Raw genomic sequence first — 17,284 nt, 5'->3', positions numbered from 1 at the left:
TGTCAATTTAAGCAACGTGATCATTTACAATTCCTTTGATGTAAAATAGTGTGCATTTGGCTCAAAATATTGGGAAACGACATGCTAATTAATAGGTGGCGTTTCAGGGAAGAGGGGAATTGTTTAACTCGAACATAGAAGTAATACCTTAATGAAGCATTAGGTGAGGCTAAAATTGTAAAAAAAAAAAATAATAAGAGCGAGAGTAAAATTGTACTGTGTTTTTATGTTTTCTTACTCTAATATAGACATGTAGTAAACACACATTTCATAACAACTGAGCAAAGTAAAAGTCATTGTATTAACAAATCAAAACATTTTTTTTAAAAAAGGAAATTATTCTAAAAGAAAGTAACATATTTCTAAGCAGTTTTGAGAATTCCGCACACTTAGTCCCAGCTAGTGATGTGAGCATTACTTCTAAACAATTATACAGTAGTTTGACCCACATTTTAATACGTTTTCATGCCGTGACATTTGAAATCGACAATAAAATAAAATTTAAAAATGGCAATAACACTGACGGTGGATAATACAGACACATACAATATGAACAATTATTGATTTTTGTAAATCTGTGTGAATCTCAAAGTTTGTGTGTCATTAGTATTCATTGCTAAGATCGGAGTTTAGTAGCCTACATGTTAAAGGGACAATGTCATAAACATGTTTTATGAGGAATACCTGGAATATGACAAAGTTACAATTTTTTTCGAGTGGTACAGAAAGCTTTCATTCAGTAAAAAAAATGGGGGGGGGGGGGAATGAATACTGGGCAAAAATACATGAACTATCATTCATCCATCCATCCATCTGTACCGCTTATCCTCAGTAGGGTCGCGGGGGTGCTGGAGCCCATCGCAGCTATCTTCGGGCAGTGGGCAGGGGACATCCAGAACTGGTTGCCAGCCAAATACTTGCACATTCACACCTAGGGAGAATTTGGACTTTACAATTAACCTGACTTGCATGTTTTTGGGAATGTGGGAGGAAACCAGAGTGCCCGAAGGAAACCCACGCAAGCACGAGGAGAACAAGCAAAACTCCACAAGGGGTGGCTGCGGTAGCTGGACTTGAACCCTGAACTTCTGCACCGTGGGGCTGTGCGCTAACCACCAATCCGCCGTGTTCATTTTTATAAAATAATCATAGGTCAGGAAATTTGTGTTCATTTAACACAGTAGAATCCAACTTAGGTCACCGCCATGTTTGTCCGGCATTGAGCCGCCATGCTGTGCTCTCTGGCACTGGTTTTCGTTCGCATTAGGCAATACAATGCCATTTAGTGGTCAGATATTGCACACTGGGGCTTTAATAATGTACTTAAGAGTCGTCAGTGGTTTTAACTTTGCATTGCAATGTACTTTATTACATTAGTAAAGCCCCCAGTGTGTAATATATGACCAAAAGATGACACTGTGTTGTCTGGTGCAAACAAGGGCCAGGGTCACAGAGCATTGAATAGCAGCAAGATGCCAGGCAAAATGGCGGTAACTTATAGGCAGGGATTCCTCTATGTAAAAGAAATACAAATTTCTGTACCTTGGATTTTGGTATGAACATTAACATTATGATAGTTCAAGTATTTTTGCTTAGTATCAAAATTAATGTTTTTTTTAAGTAATGTCAAGTCATGTTAATTTGTATAGCCCTTAATCACAAGGAGTCTCAAAGGGCTGCACAGACCACAGACTATTGCAAACTACAGACCATTATAACACCATCCCCTGATCTAAAACCTACACGAGGGCATAGAAAAACTCAAAAACCTCAACATGAGCAAAATGAAGAAACCTTGAAAAGGGAACCTCATATGAGGTAATCCCCCTTCCAGGATAAAAATCATACAAACACCAAATGAAAGTATTTTTGTACCACTAGGAAACACTAAATATGACACACTGTCCCTTTAAGGTCTCCCAGTTGGTCACATGAAACCAATGGAGTATAAATATATTTAGAAATCTATCGCACAATAAATGTCGAAAGTCTTCAAATCTTGAATGGTGCCTTTCCAACAATAAGGTCCACGGTACTACATTGTTTTTGTTCTGTGGGCCATCATGAGAGTACTTTTCAAGTCGGCCTGTAGAACCTATTGAGAAAACACGTTCAGAAATGGTTGCAATCGGGGTTTGTACATCTTTTTCATGGCCAAATTCAACAACTTTTATAGGACCTTCACAGTCAATTTTCTCCAGCACCGTTTCAAGAAGAAATCGTGTGTGAATATTGTATTTTGCAGATCCAAAAATATATCTGCGATCTACATATGCGATTTTAAGACCAATGTTGAGAATAACGCTGTTATAAATAAAGCAGTTATGTAACGGTGTTTTTTCAGCAACAAATTAATCATCTAATATTTTATTCCTCTGTTACAACGTCGTTACCTTTGCTGATGATCAAAAGCAGTGATTTAGTGTGGCTGCCGAACACCAACGGTAGCATGCCCCCTTACACTTACCGCCATTTTTAGTAGTGTGGTTTTCCGCTCTCTACCAAGTTGTTTGCATCACGATTTTTCAGATAATGTCAGCATAAAAATAGCCACTACCAAAAGTGATGACGAAAAGAGTATTTACTAATGTGCCGAAAGAATTGAGGGCTGAGTCACCAAAAATGTGAGCTATATATTCGGTCAATATGCATTTTTCTCAGAGATTCTGTGTTAAGTTTTTTTTGTTTTATGGTTATTTTGTAGATTTATTAATGTTTTAATTATATTTCCAGTGTTTTTCAGTGATAATGGGATTATATATAGTGTAAAGTTTATTATGTTATGTTCTTTTACCGTTTTCCTTTTGTTATATTTTTTTCTTTTGTTTCTGTTTTTGACCTTTTCGTTGATTTCCCTTCTTTTTAAGTCATTTCGTTCATAATGTTACATAGTTATCGGTAATGTAGGGATTAAAGCAACAAAAACACGAAAGAGCCAGCTCTTTTAGTGAGCCAGGCCAAAAAAAGACGGTTCTCTAAAAAGAGTCGGCGTTCTCACCACTGAAGGTAAATTCCATTTGAAGACGTCCTTGCGTTGTTTCGTCTTTGCTGAGAAAATTTCAAATTCTTTGAAATACAACTCTTTTTAAACTAACAGAAAAAGATACTTTCCCTGGTAACTATTTACTCTTTTTAGAAGAAGTACTGTAGTGAGTAACTATAACTAATTACTTTTTAAAGTTACATCACCGATCAAGACATGTGACTTTTAAATCTTGAGTAAATCGCGAATATATTTGTTTTTGAGACAAATCTCTCCCCAAATAGGTAAAAATGTCTAATATGTGGCTTACATTTTCAGTTGCAAGAACTTCTTCCCATGACAATTTACCACAGGGAAATACTACCTTAATTTGTTCCATGACCCATAATAAATGTCCATAATTGATACATAATCCTTGTACTAATACACATTTCATAGTGCCCTGTTTAGTTTCACCAGTCCTCTCATGCGCAACCCTTAGGGGGCGGTGATGCTTCATAGGGAAATGCCAGTCAAACCTCCTGCCAGCAGCCGTAAATCACAAGGGAAAGCTACCAGAGAGCAGTGTCATTTTAAGGAGACTTGTTGAGAAACCTGGCAACAATTTCAAGCATTTACAAGCACTTTTCAATCCTTGAAAACACATTAAAATTCAAACATTTTTTAAAGATTGCAAGCACTCATACGAACCCTGTGCAGTTCTTCTTGGCTTTAAATCTACACCAATCGCACGCACTGACAAAAACTCCAAAGATGACAGTATGACGATATATACTAAAGATTTCCTGAATGTGAGCTTTAAAATGAAAAATGCGACCGAACAAGCATATTCTCTTAGAAGCTCCCAAAAACATATTTGTAAATTCTACAGTAAAGGTTCATAATACAGTGCCTTGTGAAATTATTCTGGATGGCTGTGTTGCTTTGAGGCAAAACATATAGTTTGCATTGTGACCAAAAAGTTCAATTTTGGTTTTAAGGGACTAGAGCATTTTCTTTGTTTGTGTGTCTCCCAAGTTTCTTCTGGAAAACCTTTTACTCATCTGAAGAGCTCTGCAGGTAATCCAGAGAGATCATGGGCCTTCTCTTTATTTGAAGTGAAAGTTTAGAACCCGAAATGTTGAATGAACCATGTTGGACAACAAAAACATGTTTTAATCTATATATTTCTCCGCAAGAGTATCTTGGACCTGCCAGGTGTGTTCTTCAGTCTTCATGATTTTCCCTCCACTTTAAACACAACCCTGGAACCTGCATTCATAAGGAGAATGTATTTCACACAGGATTCCATTTAACATAATCAGGAGAATATTTAATCATTTAGAGATCTTTAGCAAGTTTGGTCCACTGAATGTAAAGAGGCCAAAAATATTGCAGCGCCTATATGTGTTTTATATCTGTTAAAAGGACTGTGTGTATTATTTGACCACCAGATGTTGCTGTACAGTGTAGTGCAACCGAAAACAAGTGCTTAAAAAAAAGCACGAGAAAAAATACAAACTACGGAGACTCAAAGTATCCTCTAAGTGCCCTTCCCGAGTTTTTTTTAGGTACCCGTAGCATCAAGATGGCAGATAATCATGTCAACTCCTAGGCTCATGTTATATCAAATTAATGTAAATTTCCCGACATAACAGCATTTCAAAAATACAATGTTTATATGATAGGTTTACAAATATATTCCACAAAATAATACACACGGTCCCTTTAAAAATGATGAAATGCTTTTCATTGAACTTCTCGTTACCCCAATTGTTGTAGATTCTTGACAAAAGAAATAATAATTCTTATGTTTGAAGTCTGAAATGTTGCAACAAGCTAAGTAGTTCAAGTGAGAGTAATTTCACAAGTCACTGTAAACACCATATTGTCTGTACTATAAGGCAAACACCCAAGAAATCGTAATTCATCATATATATCTCATAAATAATGACTATAAGGTGCAATGAATTGAGACAACAGTAAGAGCTTCTATGTGTGTGGGTACATAATAATGCAATGCAACAATGTATGCAACGGAAATCGAACCCAAGTAGAAGCGGTGAGTGCGCCAACACATTACCATTACACCACTTGCGGTGGAGATAATAAACATAAAGACATTGACCTCATCATCACACTATTATTACGGAGACACAACACTGATTTGCCAAGTGCATTCTGATAGGTACCTATGAGTCAATAACCTCTGTTTAATAATTATGTGCACGTAAAAGAGGTTGTAAAGTATTTTGTTCAAATACTTTGTTATCTCCATTCTCTAAGATTCGTTGGTAAAAAGTGGAGGGACTGCACTACGCAAATAAGAGTTTGGTGGTAATGTGTTGGTACTCTTGTTGCCACTACTTAGGTCAGCGATGTTGATCAATATGATCATTGCACAATTATCGCTCAAATAGGGTATTTGTGTAAACCTTGTATAATATTAATAATAAAATATATTTTGGGGGGAGGTTACAGTCAGTGCTGTAGTAGCAGAGCGTGCGCCAAGTTACCCATTTAAAGCACCCGGTATTCCCAGGCAGTCCCCCATCCGAGTACTAACCAGGCCCAAACGTGCTTAGCTTCCAAAGATTGAGAATTCTCAGTGTGCTATGGCCGTAAATAGGTGTGGTAACCCATACCAAATTTGCTGGATGCATTTTTAACCTTATCTGTCGTATTCTGCGGGATACAACGGGTTTTAAGGTGCACCTTCACATTTCTGGCCAAGTTAGGGCTTCTAGGTGTGCCTTATAGTCCAGAAAATATGGTACAAGTATCAGGTTGGAGGTTGTGACATGTAACAACTATAAGGCTCCCCCATCCAAGAAATAGCAATCCATGGAAAACTCCATACTTTCCGAAGCTTGTTTGAGCAATGTTCTGGAAAAAAGGCTGTTCTAATATCAGAGCTGTCTGTGAGGATGCCTTGCCTAATGCATAGGATTCTTTCCAGTTCAGCCGAATCACCCAAAGAAAAGCTTCCTGCTGGCAAAAGCCAGTGTCGTGTGTGTGTGAGACGCTGGTTAAATGGTTATCACTTCAACGTATGGGAGGAGAGCGAGGACTCAGTGGGATTCGCCGTTAACCGAGCTGCATTCCCCCCGGGGCGAGGACGAGCGGGAAAGCCCCTTCTCGGCCGTTTCCGAGCCAGAGCCGTTCTGGCCGTGGTGGTCGGCGGACGAAGCTGCGCTGGAGGACGCCGCCGAAGCGGACGAGGGCCTGGCCTTCTCCTTAAAGTCTGTGATGATGACTGTCAGGTCACCCACCGTCACTTCCAGGTGCTGGGCGCTGCTGCGGTCGATATTTTTTAACCTGGGTCTAAAAATAAAAATACAAAATCATCTTTGTATGAGCATTAAACACAAGAATTTAAGTATATAGTAATCCCTCGGTTATCGCGGTTAATGGGGACCAAAACCCCCTGCGGTAATCCAAAAATTAGAGGCACCTTCGTTAAAGCCCCCAAGATGGCGTCCTTACTGACAGAGTATACGACTGTAACAGAATAACTATAGATCTACAAATTAAAATACAGAACACAGAATTGACTTATGACCAAGCCCCACCCTCAAACACGAGGAGCCAATTGCAGTGTGCATAGCCAACACAAAAACAAAACAAAAAACTATACAAGAACAAAAACAGAAAACCAAAACAACCAAAATAATGCAGGGTTGGGGAATATCTTCCATTTTCAAATCGTTCTTTAAAGTTCAGTCTTCATTGTTTGTAAGTGGTGTCGTTATTTTTCCTATTGTCCATCCATTTTTTCCATTTGTCAATGAATTGGGTCTCCTGTATTCTTACACTTTAAACATCGAAAATGGTCAAACGGTGCGCATGGGGTACATCCATTCAGATACAAGGTATCCTGAAAGGCTGGGCGATGGAGTGTATTTTTACCCTTTTCAAAGCCACACCAGCAACTCAACGTGGATGAAGTTAATAAGGATGTCTACATCTGTTCAAGGGTAAGTTAACATAGTATTTAAGGCAAATTATTGTCAGATTGTTGGAGAGAAATATGCATCTATTTGTAACATAACGAAACAAAAATCTTGCTCAATAAACAAAGGAAAATCCAGTTCACTAGCAGTCCTAGAGGCTGCCACTAGTGACCACTAGAGGCCGCGAATCAGCTTGGTCCAGTTTACGCATGCACCTCCTACCATCAGGCACCTGATTCGTGCCCTCACTACAGGGATCAGAATGGAGATTTACATTTTCAGCAGAAATAGCCGTGGTCCAGGGGCCGCAGGCCCCGGCCAGGTCCAGGGCGGAGCCCGGTGGGGGGCCTGAAGCCAACAGCATTTATCTTATTTGCTATGTGAAAATTGCACTAGAATGAATTAAATCCAACAAAACAGAAACCATGTATTTTTTTCATTTTTAAGATGTTTAAAACAATTGGGGGATTACAATGTTACAACCATCACCATTGTTGTTGTGTTTTGATGATGAAGATGGACCTTGTATTTAGCTACTAATCAAAAATATATATGAAAATATATACATTAATAACCATTCATCATTAATTTGAAAATAGAATGCACAAACTGAACATGCTTAAAGAAAATACATGTCATAAATTTTGTTTATCCTGTTCTAAATATTGTATAAACACAAAAGATAAAATCATTTCATAAATAAATAGATTTATAAATACCTCAGATTGGGATTTTCTGTCACACAGGGGAACCAGCGGTTGACTGCTGCTAGTATTTGAAGTGGAAGATTTGGAACGGCCAATAATGTTGAACCGGTGGTGTTACTGTTAGTTTCACTGCCGATTTTAAATGCGGATCCGAGTGCATAATTTGATCGCCGGCAAGCTATTTTTGCTTTGTGCTTGTTCATTTTAGCATGATCGATCAGTGCCACACAACCTCGCGTACCATAATTGATCAGATCGACACAGTATAGACACTTTGCTTTCCCTGGAACATCACACTTTGCGATGAACTGGCTCAAAGTTTCTGTAACTTCCTCGATCTTTGCGCCGATTTTAACGTTTACTGTGACAGTCTTCTCCAGCGATGACCACTTAAATTTATTCTTGATTCCTTTATCAATCTCGGAGACAAAAGCCTCGTCTTCTTTTCTTAGTATTTTCATATTTACTTTTTCAAACACTCATTTCACCGTTTGAAAAGACCGGAAGGAGCGCCATGTTTGAGAAAGCCAATGCTCTGAACAAAAGCTCCGCTGATTGGTTATCAGCGAACCTATCGACCAATGGTAGGAGTCGTTCTATTTGTTAGCTAAACCACGTTGTGTGTTATAGATCTAATGCGCTGCGCTTCTTTTTGCCGATTTTTCTCGCGATCTCTAACTGCTAACTTGGGGTGATGAAACAGTCACGTATCATACCTCACCCCCCCAAAATATTTTCTCATCAAATTTAGACGATTTACGGGAATGACCTTTGGGGTTCAAAAACAGCGGAAATCCGATTCTGATCCCTGATTCTAGCTGTATTCCGCTGCAAGTTCCTTCTGATCGCATCTCTTTAATCACATTTTATGGCATCTCCCTTTTTGTGACCTAACCCATGTGTCCAGAAAAGGAAACAGTAAATGAGAATGGTGAGAACTACAACCAATGAAGAAGTAAGATAAAAAAACAAACACGGTGTTTGTCTGAGTGACCAAGCAAAGAAGTACAATCGGGAAGCAGCAAGTGCAGATCACTAAGCCACAGAAGATTTTACCCAGCGTTTCGCTGCAATAATTTCTAGGGTAGGTTAAATTCCTGTTGCAAAAAAACAGCGAAGAGGAGAACGAACCAGAGAAGCTGGTGTCTACGAAGAAGATTAGGAAAGTGCAGGCCAAGACGGAGGAAGTTGCCGCTTTTGTCTAAAAATAAAAAAACATCCAGAAAGTGTCAACTGGTCATGCAAAAGATTTTTTTACTTGCCTTACGCATTTTCCTAATATATTCAAGGCGAGGCAAGGACAAATCCTTGGTTGAGTTTATTTTTAAAGACCCATATAAATGATAGTGTTGCGAATCCAGCTAAAAGGGCAAAAGAAAGTGATAAATGAAAACTGGAGACAATGAAGAATAAATACCGTATTTTCCGCACTATAGGGCGCACCGTGTTATAGGGCGCACCCCCAAAAAATAGTTTTTGGTCCTATATCTTCCATAGATAAGGCGCACCAGATTATAAGGCGCTACAATGAGAACGTCGACAAAACAGTCAGATGATTCAGTCAAACTGATTACCCCCTTAACATTCCCAAAGCTTGCAAAGAAGCAAATACGTGTCGTAGACACGTGCGGATGCGGTGTCCGTACGATGTCACTTAAATGCGTCATTTCAAATATCATTCGGAAGGTTGAAGTCTTGGGATTCAAGAAATGCCAAACATTTCTATGTTTCTATTTTCGCTCACAACTTTACTGTGCATATGACAATAAACACTTGGAATTGAGTTTAATTCACTCAACTCATCACAGCAACATCAAGATAGTTCTAAAACAAGATACTGGGAAAATATAAAGCCGCATAACTCACCCAAGTTCTCACGTTCAATAATGATACGCAATCATGGTCTTCTTACAACCGTGAGTGAAGTAAATCCAGGAGAGTAGAATATTTACAAATACAGACTAATGAAACATGTTTCTTTATGGCGTACTGTAGCAAGCTTGCTACGCCATTGCTAAACTCGTCCGATTGAAGGGTTTGTTTTGGGCATCTAGCCAATCCGAGGCTCCGAATAACTTAAGCCAACAGTGATCGATTCAAATGATGATTGACACATTGGTTAGCCAATGAAACGCCGGTATATAAATCCCAGCATACACCGCGGACTTGCTACGCCATTGCTAAACTCGTCCGATTGAAGGGTTTGTTTTGGGCATCTAGCCAATCCGAGGCTCCGAATAACTTAAGCCAACAGTGATCGATTCAAATGATGATTGACACATTGGTTAGCCAATGAAACGCCGGTATATAAATCCCAGCATACACCGCGGACTTGCTACGCCATTGCTAAACTCGTCCGATTGAAGGGTTAGTTTTGGGCATCTAGCCAATCCGAGGCTCCGAATAACTTAAGCCAACAGTGATCGATTCAAATGATGATTGACACATTGGTTAGCCAATGAAACGCCGGTATATAAATCCCAGCATACACCGCGGACTTGCTACGCCATTGCTAAACTCATCCAATTGAAAGGTTAGTTTTGGGCATCCAGCCAATCCGAGGCTCCGAATAACTTAAGCCAACAGTGATCGATTCAAATGATGATTGACACATTGGTTAGCCAATGAAACGCCGGTATATAAATGCCAGCATACACCGCGGACTACTCCTTGTTCGGGGTAAAATCAAGTCGGCGGCCGTTGAGTAAGTTGCGAAACCTTGGGAATTTAATATTGAGCCATATATAAGGCGCACTGTGTTATAAGGCGCATGGTCAGCTTTTGAAAAAAATTAAGACTTTTAGGTGCGCCTTATAGTGCGGAAAATACGGTAAATTGCGCCGTAAAAACAGTTTGTGTGGTCACATTCTGCAAATATACAGTAACTTCAAAGTAGCTTCCATTTTAAGTGTACAATAAGTAATTAAAGTCCCGCACCTCGCCCCTCCTACCACTGCACCATCCTGGAACAAATTCAGCTCATACGTAGAGGTATATACAGAGACCCCTTGCTACTTCGCATTTTGGGTATTGCTGGTTCATTTCTTCTCGGATTTTTAATTTAACTGTCTTGATTGTAATTGTTATCAACGTATCGTGCATTGTCCTCTGCAGCAGAGAACACACAGCAAATGCTATCAAGGGGCAGATTTTGTGTGTGTGTGTGTGTGTGTGTTTGTGTTTGTTGGTGTTGGGTGGGCGTGACTGTGGGCGTGACTGTGTGCGCAACTGCGATAGGCCGCTACTGTATGCTGTCTTTTATGAAGGGGTGTCGCTACCTCGCGAACTTTCACTTTCTGGTCCCCATTAACCGCGTAACCGAGAGATTATTGTATCTCTTCTTTGACACCAGCTGGCTCACCTCATCTTTTTGTGGCTGTTCTTTTTGAGGGCAGGCTCCTTATCGCCCTTCTCCCTCTCCACGCGCTCCTTCTTCTCCTTCTTGGGCTGCAAAGGTAACACGAATTGCTGAGTGGCCTGCTGCTGCGACACGAGCTGGGAGACTGGACGTGGTTTCCTGCAGGGTCGGGTTCGAGGGAACACAAAGGAAACAAAAATATGCGAGGCAGATTAATGAGAAGGAAAATCATAGTGAGCACATCAATTATAGCAGCTGGGGCCGGTTAGGGGGGTTGGACACAATGTAGTCGTCAAAGTGACAGTTGGTGACACATGGTCAATGTGGAATAAAGACTTAGCCATTAAAACCTTTTATACAATGCTTTTCAGTACATTCATTACAGTGACATGCGTTGAGGTTTGTGTCTAGTAAGGCACAGTTAGATTTACAAATAAATGAGCCTAAATCTTATTCATCTTTTGAAACGCAGAGCATGGAAGATACATATGAACCAGAGGTGGGCAAACAACGGCACGAGGCCGACATGTGGTCTCCCGGGCTTTTTCACCCAGCCCGCAAAACGAAAATTTTCAAATAATAATGACGATTAGATTTTACATATATGTATACATATATATAAATTATAATGACGATTATATTTTACATATATATATATATATATATATATATATATATAATTTTTTTCCTGCACTGTTAGTTTTTGGTTTAAGTGAAACATTAGACTTGTTAGTTGTGTTGAAATTCTAATTTATTTACTAAAATAAGGTTTCAGAGAGCTATTGAAGTTGTCTTTGAATTCAAAACAAAAAATCTTTCAATCTCCAATTCCAATTTTCAGGCTTTTACAGCAAACTTATATCGGCTCCAAATATCTTTATCGGTCTCCTATTAACATTAAAAATGGTTATCGACCCTGAAAAAACAATATTGGTCACTTTAATAAATACTGTGTAAAATCCCTACGATTGGAAGTCGACCAGTTGTAGTTCATGCTGGAACACAATGTGGGCCCATCTCTGTAAAAAATGAACGTACAAACAGAAACCCAAGCCAAGAGGCAAGTGGGATGAAAGGACCATCTGCTGAGACTGCCCGACATACATTTTGTTCCCGCTTGTGTGCACACAAAATGCTCAAGAAGGGTCCTGAAAATCCAACATGGCGTGTATGCAGTCTGTGCAGTTTCAAAAATGAATGCTGACTGAGATTAAACAGCTCTAAAAGACACCTTTGGCGGCCACATGCCGATACAGTTTGAATCCCAATAGTGCACAACTCCAGGACCAAAATTGCGGTTAGCTTTTTAGTTACACTGTTAATAGTGAGTTTTTGAAAAAGGTAAAGGGATATGTGAGCAGTGAGCCATGGATTTACTGCCTTAAATACAAAAATACATGAATTGCAATGTCCTCTACAGGACAAATAGCCTTTAATATGTCACAAAAGCAAAGGACAAAACATCATTGGACCATAATTGTGGTTAGCTTTTTAGTTACACTGTTAATCGTGAGTTTTTGAAAAAGGTAAAGGGATATGTGAGCAGTGAGCCATGGATTTATTGCCTTAAGTACAAAAATACATGAAATGCAATGTCCTTTACAGGACAAATAGCCTTTAATATGTCACAAAAGCAAAGGACAAAACATCATCGCCACACCACAAAGTTTGTTTTTCAACAGAAAAATGAAAGCCACGAGTGATGCAATATGTATTGTACTATGTGATACTCATTATTTTGGAACAAATAGCTTTCTCCAGTATCAGTGTTGTTACAGGCTGCTGCCTGTCAATGCTGAGGACTGGCTCATCTCTGAAGACCGAGATAACGCCCAACACCAAAAAACAACAGCTAAAGGTGGTGTATCTGAGTCAGATTGGGAGGAGTCTTCTGCTGCTGGTAACCAAAGAAACAACTACTATCTGTTTCATGAGAGGAGCAAACCCCAACCCCCCAACAACTGTCCTGGAGAGGGATGTGTGCTGCCAGGCTGTACTTGCCCAAGACACACCACCAGAATTGGTGCCCCAACAACCCTGGGCGTTAGAGCAGGGGTCGGGAATCTTTTTGACCCAAAGAGCCATAATAGCATGACTTTTTTATTTTTGAGAGAGAGACGAACCATATATTTTAAGACAAATTTCAGCAAAACAGCCAAACCCGCTCTCTAGACAAAAATAAAAAAAAATCACTGCATTTTATTTCACAGATAAAACTTGAAATAAAAATAATGCCTGTGTCCCATTTCAACAAATACTTCTTAAGACCATTGAGGCTAACTTAGTCCTTCATTTTTTTCAAAAACAATAGTTTGAAAACAGGTTGCAAACAGACTTCTATTAAAAAATGTCAAAATGAAAAATACGTTTACCGTTTCTTCTGTGTGGGTTTTCATTATAAAGGGGTGACTGACACCTGGACTGTAAACTGTAGAAGGGAGTATATTCCTTTTACATACTGGACCGAACCATCCTTTATATCCATTTACGTGAGGATGATTTAATTTCTAAGCCATATGTACTCGAAAAAAAGAGTCATATCTGGCTCGCGGGCTATAGGTTCCCTGGGTTAAGGGATCCATGAACCGTAATCTTGACTGTCAAAAAGCATGCAGAGATGCCGCAGACTCAAGCAATGCAAATGGATTTTCTGGCCTACATAACCGTGATGGAGAGGAGATGCAGTCGTCCTCTAATATATCCATCCTGTCAGCGCCGTTCAGCGGAACTGCTGACACCTTTTAAATGAAGACACGCAGAACACACAGCCCCACCAACACCTGCACCAGCCTTCCACTCCAAAACGCAACCTTAACCCTCCGGAGTCCTGATTGAAGCCATTTGCGGCTCTCCTTGACAAACCTGATCCTCCTCCTGAAGTGACAAAGCTTGTTTTGTACCGCTCACAAAACACACATTGTTTTCACTGACCTCAGGCTAAACGGCGCTTTCTCACTTGGATCTAAACCAAAGTTTCTCAACTAGAAGGCGGGGACCAAAAAATGGGTCACAGGACCATTTTCAATGTGTCACGGACCTTTTCACCTGACAAAATAATGCTGAGAGGGAAAAAAAAGACAAGTTTTAATTACACTCCTTAACAGTAGATGGCGACAATGCCCTGCTCGATCTCTTCTACCTGTTCAGTCAATCGGAGAGTTTGAGATGGACCACATCTCATTTTATTGCGATTTTATTGGTTTTTATTCCATTTTCTGCCAGGAAAGTCCCAGGAAAGTTAGTGATTAGAGGAAGGAAAATTAAAAACATTGACAAGAACGATTGAGTCAAAGAATGAAACCATTGCGAAATACGAAAATGGTGTACGAGTTTCAGCCAAAAATCCAAGCTTAAAACACACTTATATTCAATAGCTTATGAATGATGCTAACCTCAGGAAGTTGACAACTGGAAATTCTGTTATTATCGATCTTTCATGTCTTTGTATTGTCTGTTGATGCCCTTGCAACATCCAGAGCAGCCAAATCATTCTGGAATGGGGATTACCTCATGTTGAGGTTTTTGAGTTTTTCCTTACCCTCGTGTAGGTTTTAAACAAGGGGATGGTGTAATTGTAATCTATACAGCCCTAGCAGACTTCTTTTGATTAGGGGCTATACAAATAAACGTGATTTGACTGGTGCCTATATGCAAGTATATGCGGTGCTTGAAGTCATTCTGGTTTTGATGGTCGTTTTGGTTTTTGAAAAAGGGTGACTATATTCCACGATGTCTGCTACCAAGTGCACAATCTTTTTATTGAATACATTTGAGCAAATCTATTATTTTGGGTCACAGCTTATAATTAGGGTGGAATGTTGGGTCCTGAAGTCAAACCAGTTGAGAACCAGTGATCTAAACGATCTAGGAGGGCAAAGACACTTTAAACTGAATTAAAAGATTCTCTGCCAGACTAAAATACAACAAACATGGTTTGTATTCTCCTCCCCTAAATATATATTTTTGCTATGAAACATAACCTCGCCCGTTTTGCTCCCTCCAATAACCTCGAGATGAAAGAGCAGATGGCCGACCAATATTTGCACAGGGGTCTGAATACAGGAGTTTGTTAACTCCATCAAACGATCATTGCACTAAAGCCTTAGAATCGCAAGCCTAACAGAAAATTAGGCCAGATCACGTCAAATAGTGACCTGCAGTTTCAAATATATCCACTGGATGTCGCCAAAGCCAGACACCACCTCCGAAATAACCCACCCACTGTAACTGTATTTGCTTACGACCATTTATCAACCAAAAAACCTTAGAGGAAACAAATAGAAGTCCCAGATCCGCTGTTTAAGGCAATACGAATTTCTCATGTGGTGCTTGAATGTAGCCGTGGGCGATAAAACAATACGGATAATTTTCGTCATAATCTTTTTCCTGGAATAACTAATAAAAACATTCAATAAAAGTCAATAATTTAAACTGTCTCTACATCACCCAAACACCAGAGTCAATGGGGGTGCTAATGCAATGAAAATGCAAGTTCTCGACCAAAATTCAAGAGCTGAAGAAGGTGACGAGGAACAGTCAATCATTTCACAGCAATAGCAAAAGAGCGGCTCGCACAGGGAAAGCGAAAGGACTAAAACCTGGTCAAAATGAGAGATAAAGTGATGAAGGATAATACCAAGCAAACCCACTCAAACCTGGCCGAAAGAGTCATAGCTCCTTATCTTCAGTTGTTTGGGTTATTTACAAGTTTGATAAATAAAATAAAAAAACAGAGAAGTCTTTGTTATGACATCAAATATTGCTAAAAGCAGCACCTGGTTTCGTCAACTTCCACTCAGGGGCAAAAATTGGTCCTGAAATGTGAAAGAAAAAAAGATGAGATAATTATCGTAATATTTATCGATATCAACAAATAAGAAATGTTTTGTCGTGATAACATTTTTTGTCATACTGGATGTGTCTCCTAACCGCAACATTTACTACTGAACTACGCTTTTTTAAACCCAGGGATTGGAAGTTATCAGTTTTTAAAAAATTAAATGAGAAGCCCCTTTTTGCATATAAGGGGCATTAAGGGCTCAGTGTCTCTACATTTAACTCTGAGGAGCCAGGAATAGAACATGAAACCACTTTGGTCCCAAGGGGACGGCTCTACCTCATGCCACACCAATGGGGTCAATGCACCGCGGCCGCAATCCAGTCTCAAAGTCACGTGATCCTGCTGTTTCCTGGCACCACTCTGGAATTAAAAATGGCTGCCAAGCATAGCGAACCGTTCTTTTCCATCGCTGATTATTCTCTTTTTTTTTTTAAAGATGTTACTTGCGTTAACATATTAAAGTACTCGGAAGTATTAAATGTTGCTCATATATGTGACAACAATTATAATTTTGTGATGATGAAAGGAAGAGAGATGTACAATACTCGTTTTGTTACCGGCTTAAACTTTTCGGAAGAGGCGGTGGACAGTGCGGGCTCCGGTGATAGCAGAGATGAAGAAGACCACTGTCTATAATACCCAAGCTGTCATTTCCAAAGAAGGAGTGGCAAGTGATAAAAGAGGTTTTACACCATAATTTTGATTATGATTTTTTTTGTTTTGGATAATCCGGGAAATATTAACATTTTTGGGTAACTACTAACTACCTGGCATCAACCGCGACCAAAGGCTGTGTCATCTGAAAGGATGTGTGACGATTCAAAAACAAATCTAAAACAGAATTCTACAACGGCTGAGTAATTTAAATTCTTCTTGTCCGATATTTGGTGCTTTAAGTACAAATTATCCTCTTCTTTTTTCCAATACAGTCTTTTATCCACATACAGGCCCCTTCCTGCTTTTCCTGTAACCAATCCTAGTTCTTCTATTCTATTCTATTCTATTCTATTCTAGTTATAACTATATTCCTGAGGATGTTGAGATTGATCTTCTCCTCTTTAACCACCAGAGAGTTTTTAAAACATATGAAGAAATAGTTGAATTCAAGAAAGACAACATGTCTCAAATTTCTGATAGCTGGTTAGGAGAAAGAAAGATCCGGGTGACTGCATCTAATGCTCACACTGTCTGTCATTCTAAAAACCTTTCCCCTTTTTCTCAAACCTTGTATGATTCTTTTGCAAAGGATTTAACTGGAATTCGGCCTATTCAATTTGGACCTCAACTGGAACCAATGGCAAATAACATTATCAGAAATAAATTTTAAAATCACACATTCCAAAACACTGGCTTTGTTATTCACCCCATCTATTCCTTGTTGGGGGCATCTCCAGATGGTTTGTTGTATAACAAAGATCATACCTTCTTGTTCGAGGTCAAGTGCATTTTTAATCCAAACCGTAT

The 17,284-nt window shown here is 39.4% G+C and overlaps 1 protein-coding gene across 1 annotated transcript in view; it reads right to left on the bottom strand.

Annotated features, from left to right (window-relative positions):
* Positions 1 to 278: 278 nt before the first annotated feature.
* Positions 279 to 17,284, bottom strand: part of yaf2 (YY1 associated factor 2) — a 31,505-nt gene continuing 14,499 nt past the window's right edge. Inside the window, exons 3-4 of the mRNA XM_088347166.1 lie at positions 10,984 to 11,139; positions 279 to 6,286 (exon numbers count right to left, since the gene is read on the bottom strand). Coding sequence (XP_088203292.1) covers positions 6,034 to 6,286; positions 10,984 to 11,139 — 409 coding nt within the window. The 3' untranslated portion in view covers positions 279 to 6,033. The remainder of the gene's footprint in view (positions 6,287 to 10,983; positions 11,140 to 17,284) is intronic.

This window comes from Urocampus carinirostris, chromosome 11 (genome assembly GCF_059441175.1).
Source record: "Urocampus carinirostris isolate Australia breed hairy pipefish chromosome 11, RoL_Ucar_1.0, whole genome shotgun sequence".
Classification (NCBI taxonomy): Eukaryota; Metazoa; Chordata; class Actinopteri; order Syngnathiformes; family Syngnathidae; genus Urocampus; species Urocampus carinirostris.
Note: the sequence above shows the minus strand (reverse complement) of the source record. Positions and strands in the feature narration are given on the sequence as shown.